Here is a 14,033-nt window from a genome sequence, read left to right as displayed (position 1 = left end):
CTTTTCTTTATATGTACTTCGTAAAACGAAAATGTTTACATACATATTTATAAAATAATTTGCGATTAACATTTTCTGATTACCGTTTTATAAATAAAATATACAATAATGTACATTCAGAATATTAATAATATATAAATAATAAAAGAGTATAAAAATCTAGAATCACATAATTTTTGATATTTTTACAAAAGAAGATACGATTATAAATATTTTAGCATTTTATTAAACAATATAATCATTGAATTGCGAGAATCTGTCCTAAATAATACAGAAATTCCAATTCTAATAACTGATGGAGAGAAAAAGAGAAAAATAAGAATCACAGTGGATTTAAATTTCTTATTTTGCACAGGCATCAATGTATCGAAAATACTTCTTACTCGCAAAATTAAAATTGCTCAAATTTTTAGAAATTTGCTTTTTAACTGAAAATGATATTTAAAGTCGTCCAGTTCAAAAGAAAATTGCTAATGTCACAATTAAATGTGACATGACTTCACAAATAAATCAAAATAAATATTATTTGAATTCAAATTTTAATGATGGCGTTTAATAGGATCTGATTGCTAGTAAGCGTATGGACCAATTGCATTCGACGTATCTATCGGAATAGCCGTTGAATTCGCTGGATTTGCGCAGCCAATGAGCGTGAGGATGGGTCTTTAAATGAGAACTTGGCGGTTTTTGCGGGAACAGCGCGATCATGAACGCGTGGTTGGATAGCAGTTTGATAGTAATCGACAGTGATTGAAGAAGATTCTACGAATTTTCGCTATTTAATTATTCCGAGTAGTTTTTTACGACCTTTGTTACTGTTCGATATCGAATCACAAACATGGCAGTACAACCTAATCAACAATTCAGCATGGGTATGTGAGAATCTTGTTTAACCAAAATTTCATGCGGTACTCTTTGTTCTTTTCTCCTTTCCTTCTCTATCAAATGTCTGTTCGAATGCAATAATTTATTTCAGATCCTCCTACGCAACAAAGCTTCGTCAGATTTTTTAAAAGTTTGCCAGAGGTAAGCAGAAGTTACTTATACCACATTAATATGATTAAACAATCATGTTTGAGGATACAGTATAAAATAGACACAGTACATGATGCTATATTAGAAAAGAAAGTATATTTTTATTTACAGAAAATATGGAAGTTATCTTAGCTTTACAATGGTAATGTTTCATATAATACTAATTTAAAATATTGATTATCAAGTTATGAGCTTGTGATAGATTGTAGTTTGTGTGTTTTATTCCTGTCAGGCTTCGATTTTATGAGTAACTACACAAAGTACACACACGTTATCCATAAATAAATGTAATATGGCCAGGAAGAATGCAAAAGAGAGTTTGCATAAATGCATAAATAAGTAATCTTTAAATAAGTAGGAAGTAACATCTAACCAAAGAATTCCTTAGCTTTTTCTTTAGCCTTGTCGTACGTGCTGCTTATTCTGTGACCGAGTTTGTTCCAGAAGGACGGTGGTGCTTCCTCCTTTGTTGTGGTCTGAATCGGCTGTGTTGTAGTTTCTATCATTTCCGTTGCAGTTTCGTCTACAGCTTTTGGTGTCGACGCTGTATTTGTTATGATCCAGGGTATCAACTGTCTTGGTTTTTCACGAATGTCCCATGGATCTTCACCACCTATTGGTGGCAAAGTGGCGCTGGGATTCAGTGTGACTCTGCTATAGATATCTTCATTACGCGATCCATCATACGGGCCTCCACCATAGGCTTGCAAGATTCGTGGCTCCAATTTGTACTCTGTCTGTCCTGTAGGCTGCGATTGTTTGTCCAATTCTGGAGTCTTCTGCATACTTTGAGTGTGTTGCAATGGGATCACTCCTAACGGAGTCTCTTCAGGATTTTTATCATGCTGATTGCTAAAGTGGGACGTTTCAATTTGCTGGGAAGATCGTTGATCGTATTCACTACGTTGTGACGATTGAGGATCATGTATATTGAGATGCACATCTTCAAACGTATGCTGGTCTTGCGTTTCTTGTTGACTAACTTTATTCGACTGTTGTTGCAAATCTTCCGTTTGTTGCGGATTGATATTATGATGAGAATAGTAATTATCATGTGCTCCTTCAATGTTAGTCAAATCACTTGGATGATAAGTATAATGCCATTGTAATCCTACGGTAGCGTCATTTGACTTATGCACCCAATGCAAACGATCCATGTTTTCTTTCTCGTTGTCGAATACGCTACTTCTTTGAGGTTGCTGACTTAAAGCCTCCAATCTATCATGATTAGGATGATGTGGATATCGAACATGACTGGTACGTTCAATAGTTCCTTCACGATAATTATTAGGGTTCATCTCAGTCACTTTAAAAACGTTTGTATCTGTTCTATCTGTATCTTGTAAAGTGGAGTCGTGTGTTTGATATCGCTGCCTTGCTCTTGGTTTTGGTGCTGGTGTTGCCATGCCAGTTGTTAATTGATCATGATTAGTTTGCTGAGTAAAATCTTGATTTAATTCCGTTTTTTGTGACATTTGCTGTGACAATTGCCATGGCTCCAATCCTCCGATCTGTTGAGTCAAGTCTTTATCTTGTTGACTAAAATCTTCCAGATGCTGATTTTTTGGTTTATTAAATCCTTGTGATTCTTGTCCAAAATCCAATTGTCCCATTGTTTGTTGAGTGAATTCATCGAATTGTCCCTCTTGTTGATTGAATTCATCGAATTGTCCCTCTTGTTGAGTAAAATCTTCATTTTGTTGACCAAATTCCTCGAAATATTCATTTCTTGGCTTAGTAGACTTATCTATTGACTGCACTTGCTGGCCGAATTCAAGTTTACCGCTTTGTTGTGTGAAATCGTCAGATCCTTGCGTCTGATGCGTAAATTGTTCATTTCTTTGCTGCGTTAAATCATCTGAATACTGATTGTCAACAGTATGCTGTCCAAATTCAAGCTGACCTTCCGTCTGCTGCGTGAATCGTTCCGTTTCTTGTGTTAAATCTTTTGGATGATGATTACCAAGAGCTTGTTGTCCAAATTCGAATACACTTGTAGTCTGTTGCACAGGATCATCAGATCTCGCTGTTCGTTGCGCGGACTGTTCGATTTCTTGCGTTAAATGCTCCGAATTCTGGTCATCAACAGTTTGCTGCCCCAATTCAAACTGATCCTCCGTTTGTTGAGTATGTTGTTCACTTTGCTGTGTTAAATCTTCTAACTGCTGATTATTAATATGTTGATCGTGTACAGTTTGCTGGCCGAATTCAAGTTTACCACTCGTTTGCTGCGTGAAATCATCAAATCCTTGTACTTGCTGTGTATCTTGTTCACTCTGCGTTAAATCTTTCCATTGCTGCTGATTGCCAATGGTTTGCTGGCCGAATTCAAGTTTACCACTCGTTTGCTGCGTGAAATCATCAAATCCTTGAACTTGCTGTGTATGTTGTTCATTCTGCTGCATTAAATCTTCCAAGTGCTTCTGATTGCCAATGGTTTGCTGGCCGAATTCAAGTTTACCACTCGTTTGCTGCGTGAAATCATCAAATCCTTGAACTTGCTGTGTATGTTGTTCATTCTGCTGCATTAAATCTTCCAAGTGCTTCTGATTGCCAATGGTTTGCTGGCCGAATTCAAGTTTACCACTCGTTTGCTGCGTGAAATCATCAAATCCTTGAACTTGCTGTGTATGTTGTTCATTCTGCTGCATTAAATCTTCCAAGTGCTTCTGATTGCCAATGGTTTGCTGGCCGAATTCAAGTTTACCACTCGTTTGCTGCGTGAAATCATCTGATCCTTGTGTTTGTTGTGTAAATTGTTCACTCTGCTGTGTCAGATCCTCCAAGTGCTGCTGATTACCAACGGTTTGTTGACCAAACTCGAATTCACCGTCTATTTGCTGTGTATGTTGTTCATTTTGTGAACTTGTGAAATCTTCCAAGTGTTGATTGTGAACATGCTGATCATCAATAGTTTGTTGTCCGAATTCAAGTTTACCATTCGTTTGTTGTGTAAAATCGGAGTCCTGTGTTTGCTGCGTTAGATCTTCCAAATGCTGATTACCGAAATTGCGTTCCTTGAATTGACCCTCTGTTTGTTGTGTGATTTGTTCACTTTGCTGTGTTAAATCTTCCAGTTGTTGTCCATCGCTTTCTTGTTGTCCGAATTCAAGTTTACCACTCGTTTGTTGTGTAAAATCGGAGTCCTGTGTTTGCTGCGTTAGATCTTCCAAATGCTGATTACCGAAATTGCGTTCCTTGAATTGACCCTCTGTTTGTTGTGTGATTTGTTCATTGTGCTGTGTTAAATCTTCCAGTTGTTGTCCATCGCTTGTTTGTTGTCCGAATTCTTGACTGAAGTCTTGATTTCGTTGCGAGTCATCATAGCGTCCATGAACATCTCGTTTGTATTTTCTGTGATATCTGCTTTCTTGCTGATAATGCTGCGTCTCCTCAGTGCAATCGGCGCCCTGCGCTGCGTGCCCTACATTCAATGATCCAGTAACGAGTTGTCCCGTGTTAGTCCTGTACGCAGAGTCGTAGCTACTCTCGCTAGTATGCGCATGGGTATCATATCCCTGTTGGGCACCGTGATAACGGTTGCGGTGCTCATTGTACGCAACTCGATCGTAATGTGCTCTATCCGCGGTACCATGCGTGAGATGTCCAGTGTGCTCTGGAGCCAAATTTCCTCCGGTGTTACTAGAGGTACTCCAATGCTCCTCGTAGTGTCGCGCTTCGCCACGTCTATCAGGACGCGCGCCGTAATTCGGATTCACGTTATACGCGTGCTGAGAGCTTCCTGTGAGCAATTGATTCTGAGCCACACTGGACTGATGCGTGCCCATGACTTCCGTACGTTGCCTCTCATCAATCACGTGAGAGCTACCTCTCGAATGCGTGTTGCGCATACTTGTTTGATAGCCATCACGAGTAGTACCATGAATATCAGGAGCCTGAATATAACCGGGCGACAAGTGACCCGGCTGATGTGAGGGATGCACGCGGGATGTATAAGTCTCGCGGCTCTCGTAAGTCCTCTGACTCTCCGAACCGTATGTGTTCGCGGCAGGATACGTGTACGGCACTCGTCTTGTATCGGTAGTCGTCTCTCTGTGCTGTTGATCAGTGTAGTGATGCATAGTTCCAGTGGATGGAATGTGTCCATAGTCCAATTGTTGCCTGTTGTCGCTCTCGGCAGTCTGAAGATCACTAAGGCCAACCGTTTCCTGTGCCAGACCCACCGAGCCTACGTGCGTAGTGGAAGCGGTATGTCCTACACTTGAGGTCTGGTGAAATTCTCTTCTGATATTGTCGAGTTCTTTATGTAGGTTCCTTTGCATTTCGTTATGCAACTCGTTCAGCGACGCCGAACCGATATTGGTCTGAGGTACGCCGGATGTGCTGTAGCTGGAGGTATAGTTCTTCTTGTAATAGCGGACTTTCTTGGGTCCGGTTACATACTGGCCTTCCTCTTCATGTACACGTCCATGGCCGCCATCGGTCCTGTAAGAGTCCACTCTGCTCCAATTGGAAGGATTGTCTTCGATGTGATGCCGCGTTTCGATCGTTTGAGTATCAGTGATGGGCACGCGTTGATTCACCTGCGAATGTCCGCTGTATTCCCCGAAGTCCTCTAGTCTCTCGTTTCTACTGTCGATTCTTGTCGATGATGACTGCGTCTGTTGGCTGTGCACTCGGTTGTATCCGCTTCCCTGAACGACTGTTTGCCCTGCTTGGATACTTTGAGATTCGGAATGCTGATTACTTGGGATACGCATCGAATCGTACCTGTGATGGCCGCTTAACTCATCGAATTCTCTCGCGTCCAGTCCGTTCACGTTACCATAAGAAGAAGTGAAGTTTTTCTTGTAATACCGTACTTTCTTCGCTCCTTCTACATACTGTCCACGTTCTTCGTGAACTTTGCCATGTCCGCTGTCTGTACTGTACTGATTATGTTCGGTCCAGTTTCCTGGTCTAGCGTAATCATGATCGTTTAGATTCGTGCTCCCTTGAACTAAGCCTGCATGATCTTGATAAGAGCCTGATGTGTGGCGGCTCTGATAGGATGTGTGATGGACGTCGCAAGATTCTATGCAGCCACTGGGCGCGGATAATGTTTGAGCAAACAATGCGGATAAAACAATTATCCGACCTATCGCCATAATTCCCATCCGATCTCTGAAACAAAAATAGATCATGTCCGTTTTTCCTATTATTCTATAAACTAGTTGCAGAAACTATTTTTTAATCAAATATTTATTATCTAACATTAAACAGTATACATCTTTGTATTTATTTGTTTAGCCTAGCATGAAATTTGTGTGTATGAATTTTATTATCAAAATATGTTAAAGCAATAACAAGTTTTTAGATTGTTTTTAGATTAAGCTATAGAAAAAGAATAGAGAGAGCTTCTTGCGAATTAATCACTAATGAAATATTATTCATTATTTAATTAAAACTACTTAAAGTTAGATTAAACGAAATTTAATTTTCTGGAAAATTAATTTTAACATTATTAAAGCTGTAGAGAGAAATCCATATGATTTTTAATAAGTATTATTTTAAGTAAAAATGTTAAATATTTGTTCTTTAAATATTTTATCTTCTATGTTGTAAATTGTTTTGTTAATATTATCTTGTTGAAAGCATTAATTTATAGAGATTTACTATTCTGTGAAAGCTATGTAAGAATTGCGTAGACGGGTTCATCGGAGTCATCAACATTGGTGATAAATGATAAAGAGGTATGTAACATGATATATAAATTAAATTCACAATTTATATCATGGTATTGGTCAATGTTTTAATTAAAACTTTTATTTTAATTCTGTGATAAAAAAATATATTTAATTTTTATGTACTTAAAAGTACAAGATCATGAGGGAAATCCAGACCATTAATCTTTTAACAAATGTAGGAAAAATACATACAAACATAATTTTGTTTCATAAAATAAAATGGAATTTTGAATAATGCGAATTAAATTTAAAAGCATTTTTATCATAACAACAAAAATAAAATATATGCGGATATTTTATTTGTTAAAATGAATTGTTTCTCTATACCTGTTTTATGGAAAAACCTCGGAATCCTTCTACGCATTTCTTACTTTGCTAAAATTAGTGTTTGCGCAATAATATCTTGCATTCAGTGAAAAATCACAGTTTTTATATGCATATTAAATCAACACCAGTGGCAGTAGAAACAATACAATATTTTATTACCTTGTAATAGAAGACCGAGAGGCACTTGTAATTCAGTTACGAATGCGGAGATGTTCTCACTAACACTGTAGGCTGCTATATAGCAGAAGCAGATTACTGCAAATCCATTTATGTTCTCTTCCCCTACTTCTCACCCGATGATTCCCGGAGCATTCCTTTTCGTTCTTATATATATATATATATTAACATCTTCTCTTTTTATACGCAATCCAGACTCATCTTTATCGTACACAATTCTCAGTAATTTTAGATTGAGCTTTGTCACTGACTATGTATTGAGACAAACATTAAGTACATTCTTATTTAATTTCTATTCGCATTAATTAATTTATATGTCGTTTTTATTTAATTTATGTTTGAGATGTATTTACCATGTAAATATCCTTATTATATTGCATGCAGATTGTTCTTTACAAAATTGAAGTTATAAATTGTATTACTTTTATAAATCAAACAGTTTTCTTTAACAACGCAGCAATATCTTGGAAATATCTATTTTTTATTGTATAAAATATTAGTTTTTAATTTTATTTATTAATTAGTAATTCATTAATGAGACGGAAGAATTATTATGCACGAAAGTGTCTTCCTTAATTTAATTTTTGTTTGAATAAAGATGTTATATGATAAATACAGAAAAGTAGGGAAAGTAAGAAATAGTTATAACTACTTGATTACTTGATGATTAAATTGATTACGTTCAACTACAACACTTAAATTATGTTCTGTTATGTTGCAGTATCTTTTTAACGAATAAATGCATAATGCATGATGCATTCTGCTTATGTACATATGTACATGCGTGACGATAAATATAATTCCGCGACTTCCAGGTAATGGCTAACTGGTTTTCCATGTTTGGCCCGATGTGTCATTGATTAAATCATTCTGAATTTGTAACATCCTTGTTACGACCGGACTCACTTTCATTCAGTAATACTAGGTGTAATTTCAAGGTTGCCGCATCATTTAACGGCCTTTTCCAGTACTTGTCTTCCCTTGTATTCTCTTATGTTTTTCTGTCATTGAAATGTGATTTGCAATGTGATACGCAATACGATATTTCAAAGAGATTCGGAAACGAGGGTACTCGCAAAAACAAAAGAATGATGGCCTACTTATTTATTACCGACCAACCTGGAATATGAACTGCGACCTTTTATCACGCTGGGGATGAATAATATTTCCACGATAGCGACCTCGATATATGGGTGTCATTGAAATTGTCGGGATTCTCCGCCGAAAGGCTTAATCTCTATAAAGATGGGCGAAGCATCTATACCTGTAGTTATTAAGAGATTTATGTTAAATAACGATTGTTTTAATTTTATGGACATGTAGTTTATTTAGTAAATGTTATCGATATTTTATTTATTCCTTCATTTATTACGCTTGAGGAGTTTGTATATTTATCGTTGATTTTATTTATTGATTAGTTCTTTCGTCTAATTAACGAAATGTTATAATTTGTGATTCTAATGTTTCTAAATAATATGAATGAACAGAACATTTATTTACAAATGTTTATTCATTTATTCATTTGAATCGTAAATACGGAAGAAACTATATTGAAAATAGGAATTATTATTCGCAAAATTTTGCGCGTACTTTTGGCAGTAAGATTTCCCTGAAATTCCAAACTTTTATAAAGCCATGCGCGTCGGAGCTGTGACGACCTATGACACTCTGACCTTTCGATAGGCATTGACCTACAGATTACGCTACAAGGTTTTTAATTTCTCGGAAATATGAAATATATGGTGCTTCACGGACAGCGTAAATCAAATTATCGTAAAACTATCTGCGGGAAACTTCATGTTTTGAAGTTACAACTGTGACATTTAAAAAATTATATATGCTTATCTCTAGAAACTCGCGATATGTGACGCAGTCGGACGTAGGAAAGACAAGAAGGCTTTTAAATCACGTTTATATTACATTTTCTTTTTATCCATTGAACCTGTCACGTTTAAATGATTCATATGCATCCTTAATTTATCTCATTCGTTGTATGAGGTGTTTCCTGGAATATTAAAGAAATTTCAGTATGAAAATGTAATGTAATTGTACGTTTCACAAGATATCTCTGTATTTCGCAGTACATTACGAAACTTAAGAAAATTCTTGGCTGATAATCTTGGCAAGCCGGCACGTAATGATAATTGTATATTTCAGAAACTTGACACGACGATACGGTTCTTCAATAGATCGGACTACTATACAGTGCATGGAAGCGATGCTCTCTTTGCTGCACAAGAAGTATTTAAAACAACATCTGTCTGTAAAATGATTGGAGCTGGTAAACGTCATTTCAGGATCAAATAACTGTCTAAAATCTGCATTAGCCATTTACATATTCTATATATTATGAACTAAAAATTTAATTCTCCTTAAAGTTTATTTGTTTGACTGAGTTGTCTGAATTTGCTTGTTTCTCAAATTACAATGTTAATAATAAAAGAATTATTTCTTAATACAGAACCACACAAAACGAAAGGAGTTATTCTCAACAAAGGCCACTTTGAGACATTTGTGCGCGATTTATTATTAGTAAAGCAGTACAGAGTGGAAGTTTATATTAATCAAGGCTCCTCTAAAAATCAGAACTGGGTCTTGGAGTACAAAGGTTCGCCTGGCAATCTATCTCACTTTGAAGATATCTTATTTGGTAATAATGATGTAGCTGTGGGTGTATCCGTAATAGCTGTGAAACTGGGTGCAGAAGGAAAATCGAGAGTGAGTTTGTTTTTCTCCTTTGCATATGATTAACCGTTATGTGAATGACGGGGTACCCGGGTAACTTGTCTGTTCTCTACTCGCATTAGAACTCTTAAACTGGCGATTATTTTAACGTTATCTTTGGACAGATTGACTCAATGGGGAACGTAATTTGCAGGATATCAATTTTCTTACAAAATGTCCGAAGGTATCCGAGTACCTTCATCACATCAATTAAGATTTTTTTCGTCACTCACATAAGGGTTAAATTGCGTATAATTATTTCGACATACACTCGTCGAAGAAATATTTAATAAAATGTAATAAAGTAGTAATATTTATATGCTTATAGACATGTCTAATGCATGTTATAAATACCTGATTAGAATTTATTTAATGAATTATATGTATTACGTATATAAAAACAAAATAAATTAAAATACAGTGTTTGCTCGCATAAAGGTAAGATTCATGAATTATAAACATTGTTGCAGATTGTAGGTTTAAGTTGCGTGGACGTTGTTTCAACTCTAATTTCAGTCATTGAATTTCAAGACAACGAGTCATTTTCGAACTTAGAATCGCTCGTTGTGACTCTTGCCCCGAAAGAATGTTTATTAATTCAAGGTGAAGGCAGTTATGAATTTCAAACCCTTAAACAAGTACGTATTTAAAACTATTACCTCCTCGAATGACAATTACAGTCTTTATTTTTTTCTTTCGTACATTTCAGTATGAAGAATGTTCATATGTTATGCTGTAATTTTTATTTATTCTTTCAGTTGATGGAAAGAAGTAACGTGTTGGTTACTTTAAGAAAAAAAAGTGAATTTTCCAGTGATTCAATCATAGATGACTTAAACACATTAATAAAATTTAAAAAAGGCCAGAAACTGGATGCACAATCACTGCCTGAAGTTAATTTAAACATAGCTATGTCTGCTACATCCGCTCTTATTAAATATTTAGATGTAAATATATATTATCATAATTTTTATATATTACAATAAGCGATGATTGCACATATTAAGCGTACGTTCAGTTAGATTAGTTCATTATTCAAATTTATAATAAAAATGACATCCTGCTTTAATCGCCATGACGGGATTCTATGTTATCATTTTTTGTTAGTTAACGTCGGACGAGGGCCATATGAATCACTTTACGCTAAACCAAATGGAGCAGTCACGATACATAAGACTGGATTCTGCGGCGATGAAAGCTCTTAATGTCGAGCCGCGTGCTGATGCGGTTTCCACCTTGCAAGGGAATCCTGTTGCCAGTGTTTTAACAATGTTAGACAAATGTAGAACCGCACAAGGGCACAGACTAATTGCGCAGTGGGTGCGACAACCCCTCAGAGACCTATCTCTAATAAAAGAGCGACATGATATCGTTGAGTTGTTGGTAAAGGATAACGAGTTGAGGTCCGTCCTGAGTGACGACTATCTGAAACGTATACCAGACTTGCAACAGCTTGCGAAAAAGTTGGCCAGAAAAAAGTCGACATTGCAAGATTGCTACAAGTAGGACTATCATTATTATAAGAGTAATGGCTGCCGTTAAATATTAATGTATGCTTACATAAAGATCACATATTAATGCTTGTCTATTGTACGTACACTTACACTTTAGAATTTACCTGTGCGTATCGTACTTGCCAAAATTATTAGAACAACTTAAACCAGAGGCAAGTGTGACAGCACTGAAAACGATGATAATGGATCCGTTAAAAGAGCTTATTGAGGATATGGACAAATTTCAGCAGCTGGTGGAGCAAACAATCGATTTGGATGCCGCTGAAAAGGGAGACTTTATGGTTAATCCGGGATTCGCGGATGATTTCAAAGGTAAGCTTGAATTTGGGCTGCTCGACCTTTCTTTAAAGTCACATGTTTTATAATATTTTACATAATTTTGTTATACAGCGTTGAAGGATGCCATGGATGAGACAGAGGAAAAGATACAGCAATTACTTGGTAAAGCAGCAGATGATCTTTGTTTGGAAGCGGGAAAAACGATCAAGTTAGAATCGAATCAACAATTCGGTTACTACTTTCGTATCACATTAAAGGAAGAGAAAATACTTCGAAATAAAAAGCATTACGCTGTCTTGGATTCTAATAAAACTGGTGTGAGATTCCGGAACAATAAGCTAAGCGGATTGAATGACGATTTTATAGCCGCTAGAGATAAATATTTGGAGAAACAGAAAGATGTTATTACAGAAATCGTGGGTATTGCAGGTTCGTACTATCACTAACTGTCATTATAAAAATTACTTCGATATAAATCGGATACGAAAATATGCATATAAATAGAAATATAATATATTAATATAATATATCAATTTATATGTTGTATATAGCTGGTTATAGCGATACGGTGCGTGTTATCGGTAGTGTGCTGGCATGCCTCGACGTCCTCACTGCATTTGCTTCCGCAGCGGTGAGCGCTAACAAAGTGTACGTACGACCGGAGATGCTCCCGAGTGAAGAAGGCGAACTGAATCTCGTTCAAGTTAGACATCCGTGTGTAGAAATGCAACAAGGAATTGATTATATCGCCAATGACGTTAGTTTTAAACGAGGTACTGTTGCAGATTCATAAAAATAAAATGCGAATCTTACATGATCAACTAAAATCAATTAAATTCTGAATTATCAATTAATTATTTGGTCTAAATTTTGAGAGAACTAGAGAGAAATTCTTCAAAATTCACTTATTTAATCATTTCTTCATAGATCAGTGTCATTTTTGCATTATTACTGGCCCGAACATGGGTGGTAAGAGCACCTACATCAGGTCCGTCGGTGTTACTGCGTTAATGGCTCACATCGGTAGTTTTGTTCCCTGCGATAAAGCGACTATATCATTATTGGACTGTATACTGGCTCGAGTAGGAGCTGATGACTCCCAGTTAAAGGGACTGTCGACATTTATGATGGAGATGATAGAAAGCGCTGCTATTATGAAAGTAATTTACATCATTGATCAAGTAATTATAATAGTAGTACCACGAATTCTAATTTATCTCGGTTACAGACAGCAACTTGTAATTCCCTTGTGATTATCGATGAGTTAGGCAGAGGAACATCTACTTACGAGGGTTGTGGTATTGCATGGTCGATAGCTGAGTAAGTGTACAGCAGAAGCTGTTAATTTCTGTTTTTCTTCTGCAATGAATAACATAATGCAAAAATCCCATGACACTAGCATGTTAAAAACATTTTGTAATGTGTTTAGACACTTGGCGAGAGATATAAAATCGTACTGTCTATTTGCTACGCACTTCCACGAGATCACCAGATTAGCCGAGGAAATCCCCACTGTAAAGAATCAACACGTTACTGCTCTTGTTGAAGATAATAAATTGACACTGCTCTATAAAGTAAAGCCGGGAATCTGCGACCAAAGCTTTGGCATTCACGTGGCCAAAATGGCTAATTTCCCAGAAGATGTGATAGAAGTACGTATTTCATTTTCATATCTACCATAGCGTAACATAATGAAATATTACATTTTGCTACGTGCGACTGTTTAGTTTGCTAAGAGAAAGCAAGCAGAGCTGGAGAATTATCAAAGCGTAGTTTTCGAAGGATCTGAGAATCCCCAGAAGAAACGGAAAATTGTTCAGGTACGTTTAGACGTGCTATTTAATAACGATTAATTGGTACTTCTAATATTTATATAAAACGCTGAATTTATAATGCCTGGTTTGAAAATTTGTCGTTTAATGAACGGCGTTTTTATAAATGAAATTTATAAAGATATTGTGGCCTGAAATCTTTTGATATCATTGCAGGAAGCGGAAACGCTTATCTCGGAGTTTCTCGCGAAATGTAAAAATTTGGATCAATCTTTGTCCGATGCCGAATTAGAAACTCAGGTATCATCGTTGAAGAAGAATGTTTTCTCTCATAAGAATCCTTACATTGAAGCATTACTCGGTGCTCCTTAAGTGATATCGAGGTTGCATAGCATGTTACAAGGAGTAATGTGTGACAAGCAGTATTATTTTTTCAAAAGAATCTACATGGTCGAAGAAACAAATAATGTAGATTTGTTATAATTGTAGTAAACCAACTTTGTATAAATGTACTCTCT

General features: G+C 36.3%; 2 protein-coding genes across 2 annotated transcripts; one reads left to right on the top strand and one right to left on the bottom strand.

The window, feature by feature from the left end:
• The first annotated feature begins 189 nt into the window (after nt 1-189).
• Nucleotides 190-14,027, top strand: LOC105281999 (DNA mismatch repair protein Msh2). Its single transcript, XM_011343618.2, has 15 exons — nt 190-872; nt 977-1,026; nt 9,384-9,507; nt 9,688-9,944; nt 10,421-10,588; nt 10,709-10,897; nt 11,058-11,452; nt 11,562-11,776; nt 11,855-12,172; nt 12,295-12,516; nt 12,671-12,903; nt 12,972-13,063; nt 13,173-13,395; nt 13,471-13,563; nt 13,732-14,027. Exons 1-15 carry the CDS (start codon nt 839-841, stop codon nt 13,885-13,887), a joined length of 2,769 nt encoding a protein of 922 aa, XP_011341920.1. The 5' UTR covers nt 190-838; the 3' UTR covers nt 13,888-14,027.
• LOC105281998 (putative mediator of RNA polymerase II transcription subunit 26) lies at nt 1,112-7,349 on the bottom strand. Its single transcript, XM_011343617.3, has 2 exons — nt 7,209-7,349; nt 1,112-6,159 (listed from the first exon to the last, which is right to left on the bottom strand). The coding sequence occupies exon 2, from the start codon at nt 6,150-6,152 to the stop codon at nt 1,404-1,406; it is 4,749 nt and encodes a 1,582-aa protein (XP_011341919.2). The 5' UTR covers nt 6,153-6,159; nt 7,209-7,349; the 3' UTR covers nt 1,112-1,403.
• Nucleotides 14,028-14,033: the final 6 nt, after the last annotated feature.

This window comes from Ooceraea biroi, chromosome 7 (genome assembly GCF_003672135.1).
Source record: "Ooceraea biroi isolate clonal line C1 chromosome 7, Obir_v5.4, whole genome shotgun sequence".
Lineage (NCBI taxonomy): Eukaryota > Metazoa > Arthropoda > Insecta > Hymenoptera > Formicidae > Ooceraea > Ooceraea biroi.
The sequence above is the reverse complement of the archived record's forward strand: the minus strand, read 5'-3'. Positions and strand labels throughout refer to the sequence as shown.

Coding starts and splice junctions, on each gene's coding strand:
- LOC105281999 (XM_011343618.2), top strand. CDS start 839: ATGGCAGTACAACCTAATCAACAATTCAGCATGG. Junction 10,589..10,708: donor AATTTCAAACCCTTAAACAA/GTACGTATTTAA, acceptor TTATTCTTTCAG/TTGATGGAAAGAAGTAACGT. Junction 10,898..11,057: donor CTCTTATTAAATATTTAGAT/GTAAATATATAT, acceptor ATTTTTTGTTAG/TTAACGTCGGACGAGGGCCA.
- LOC105281998 (XM_011343617.3), bottom strand. CDS start 6,152: ATGGGAATTATGGCGATAGGTCGGATAATTGTTTTATCCGCATTGTTT.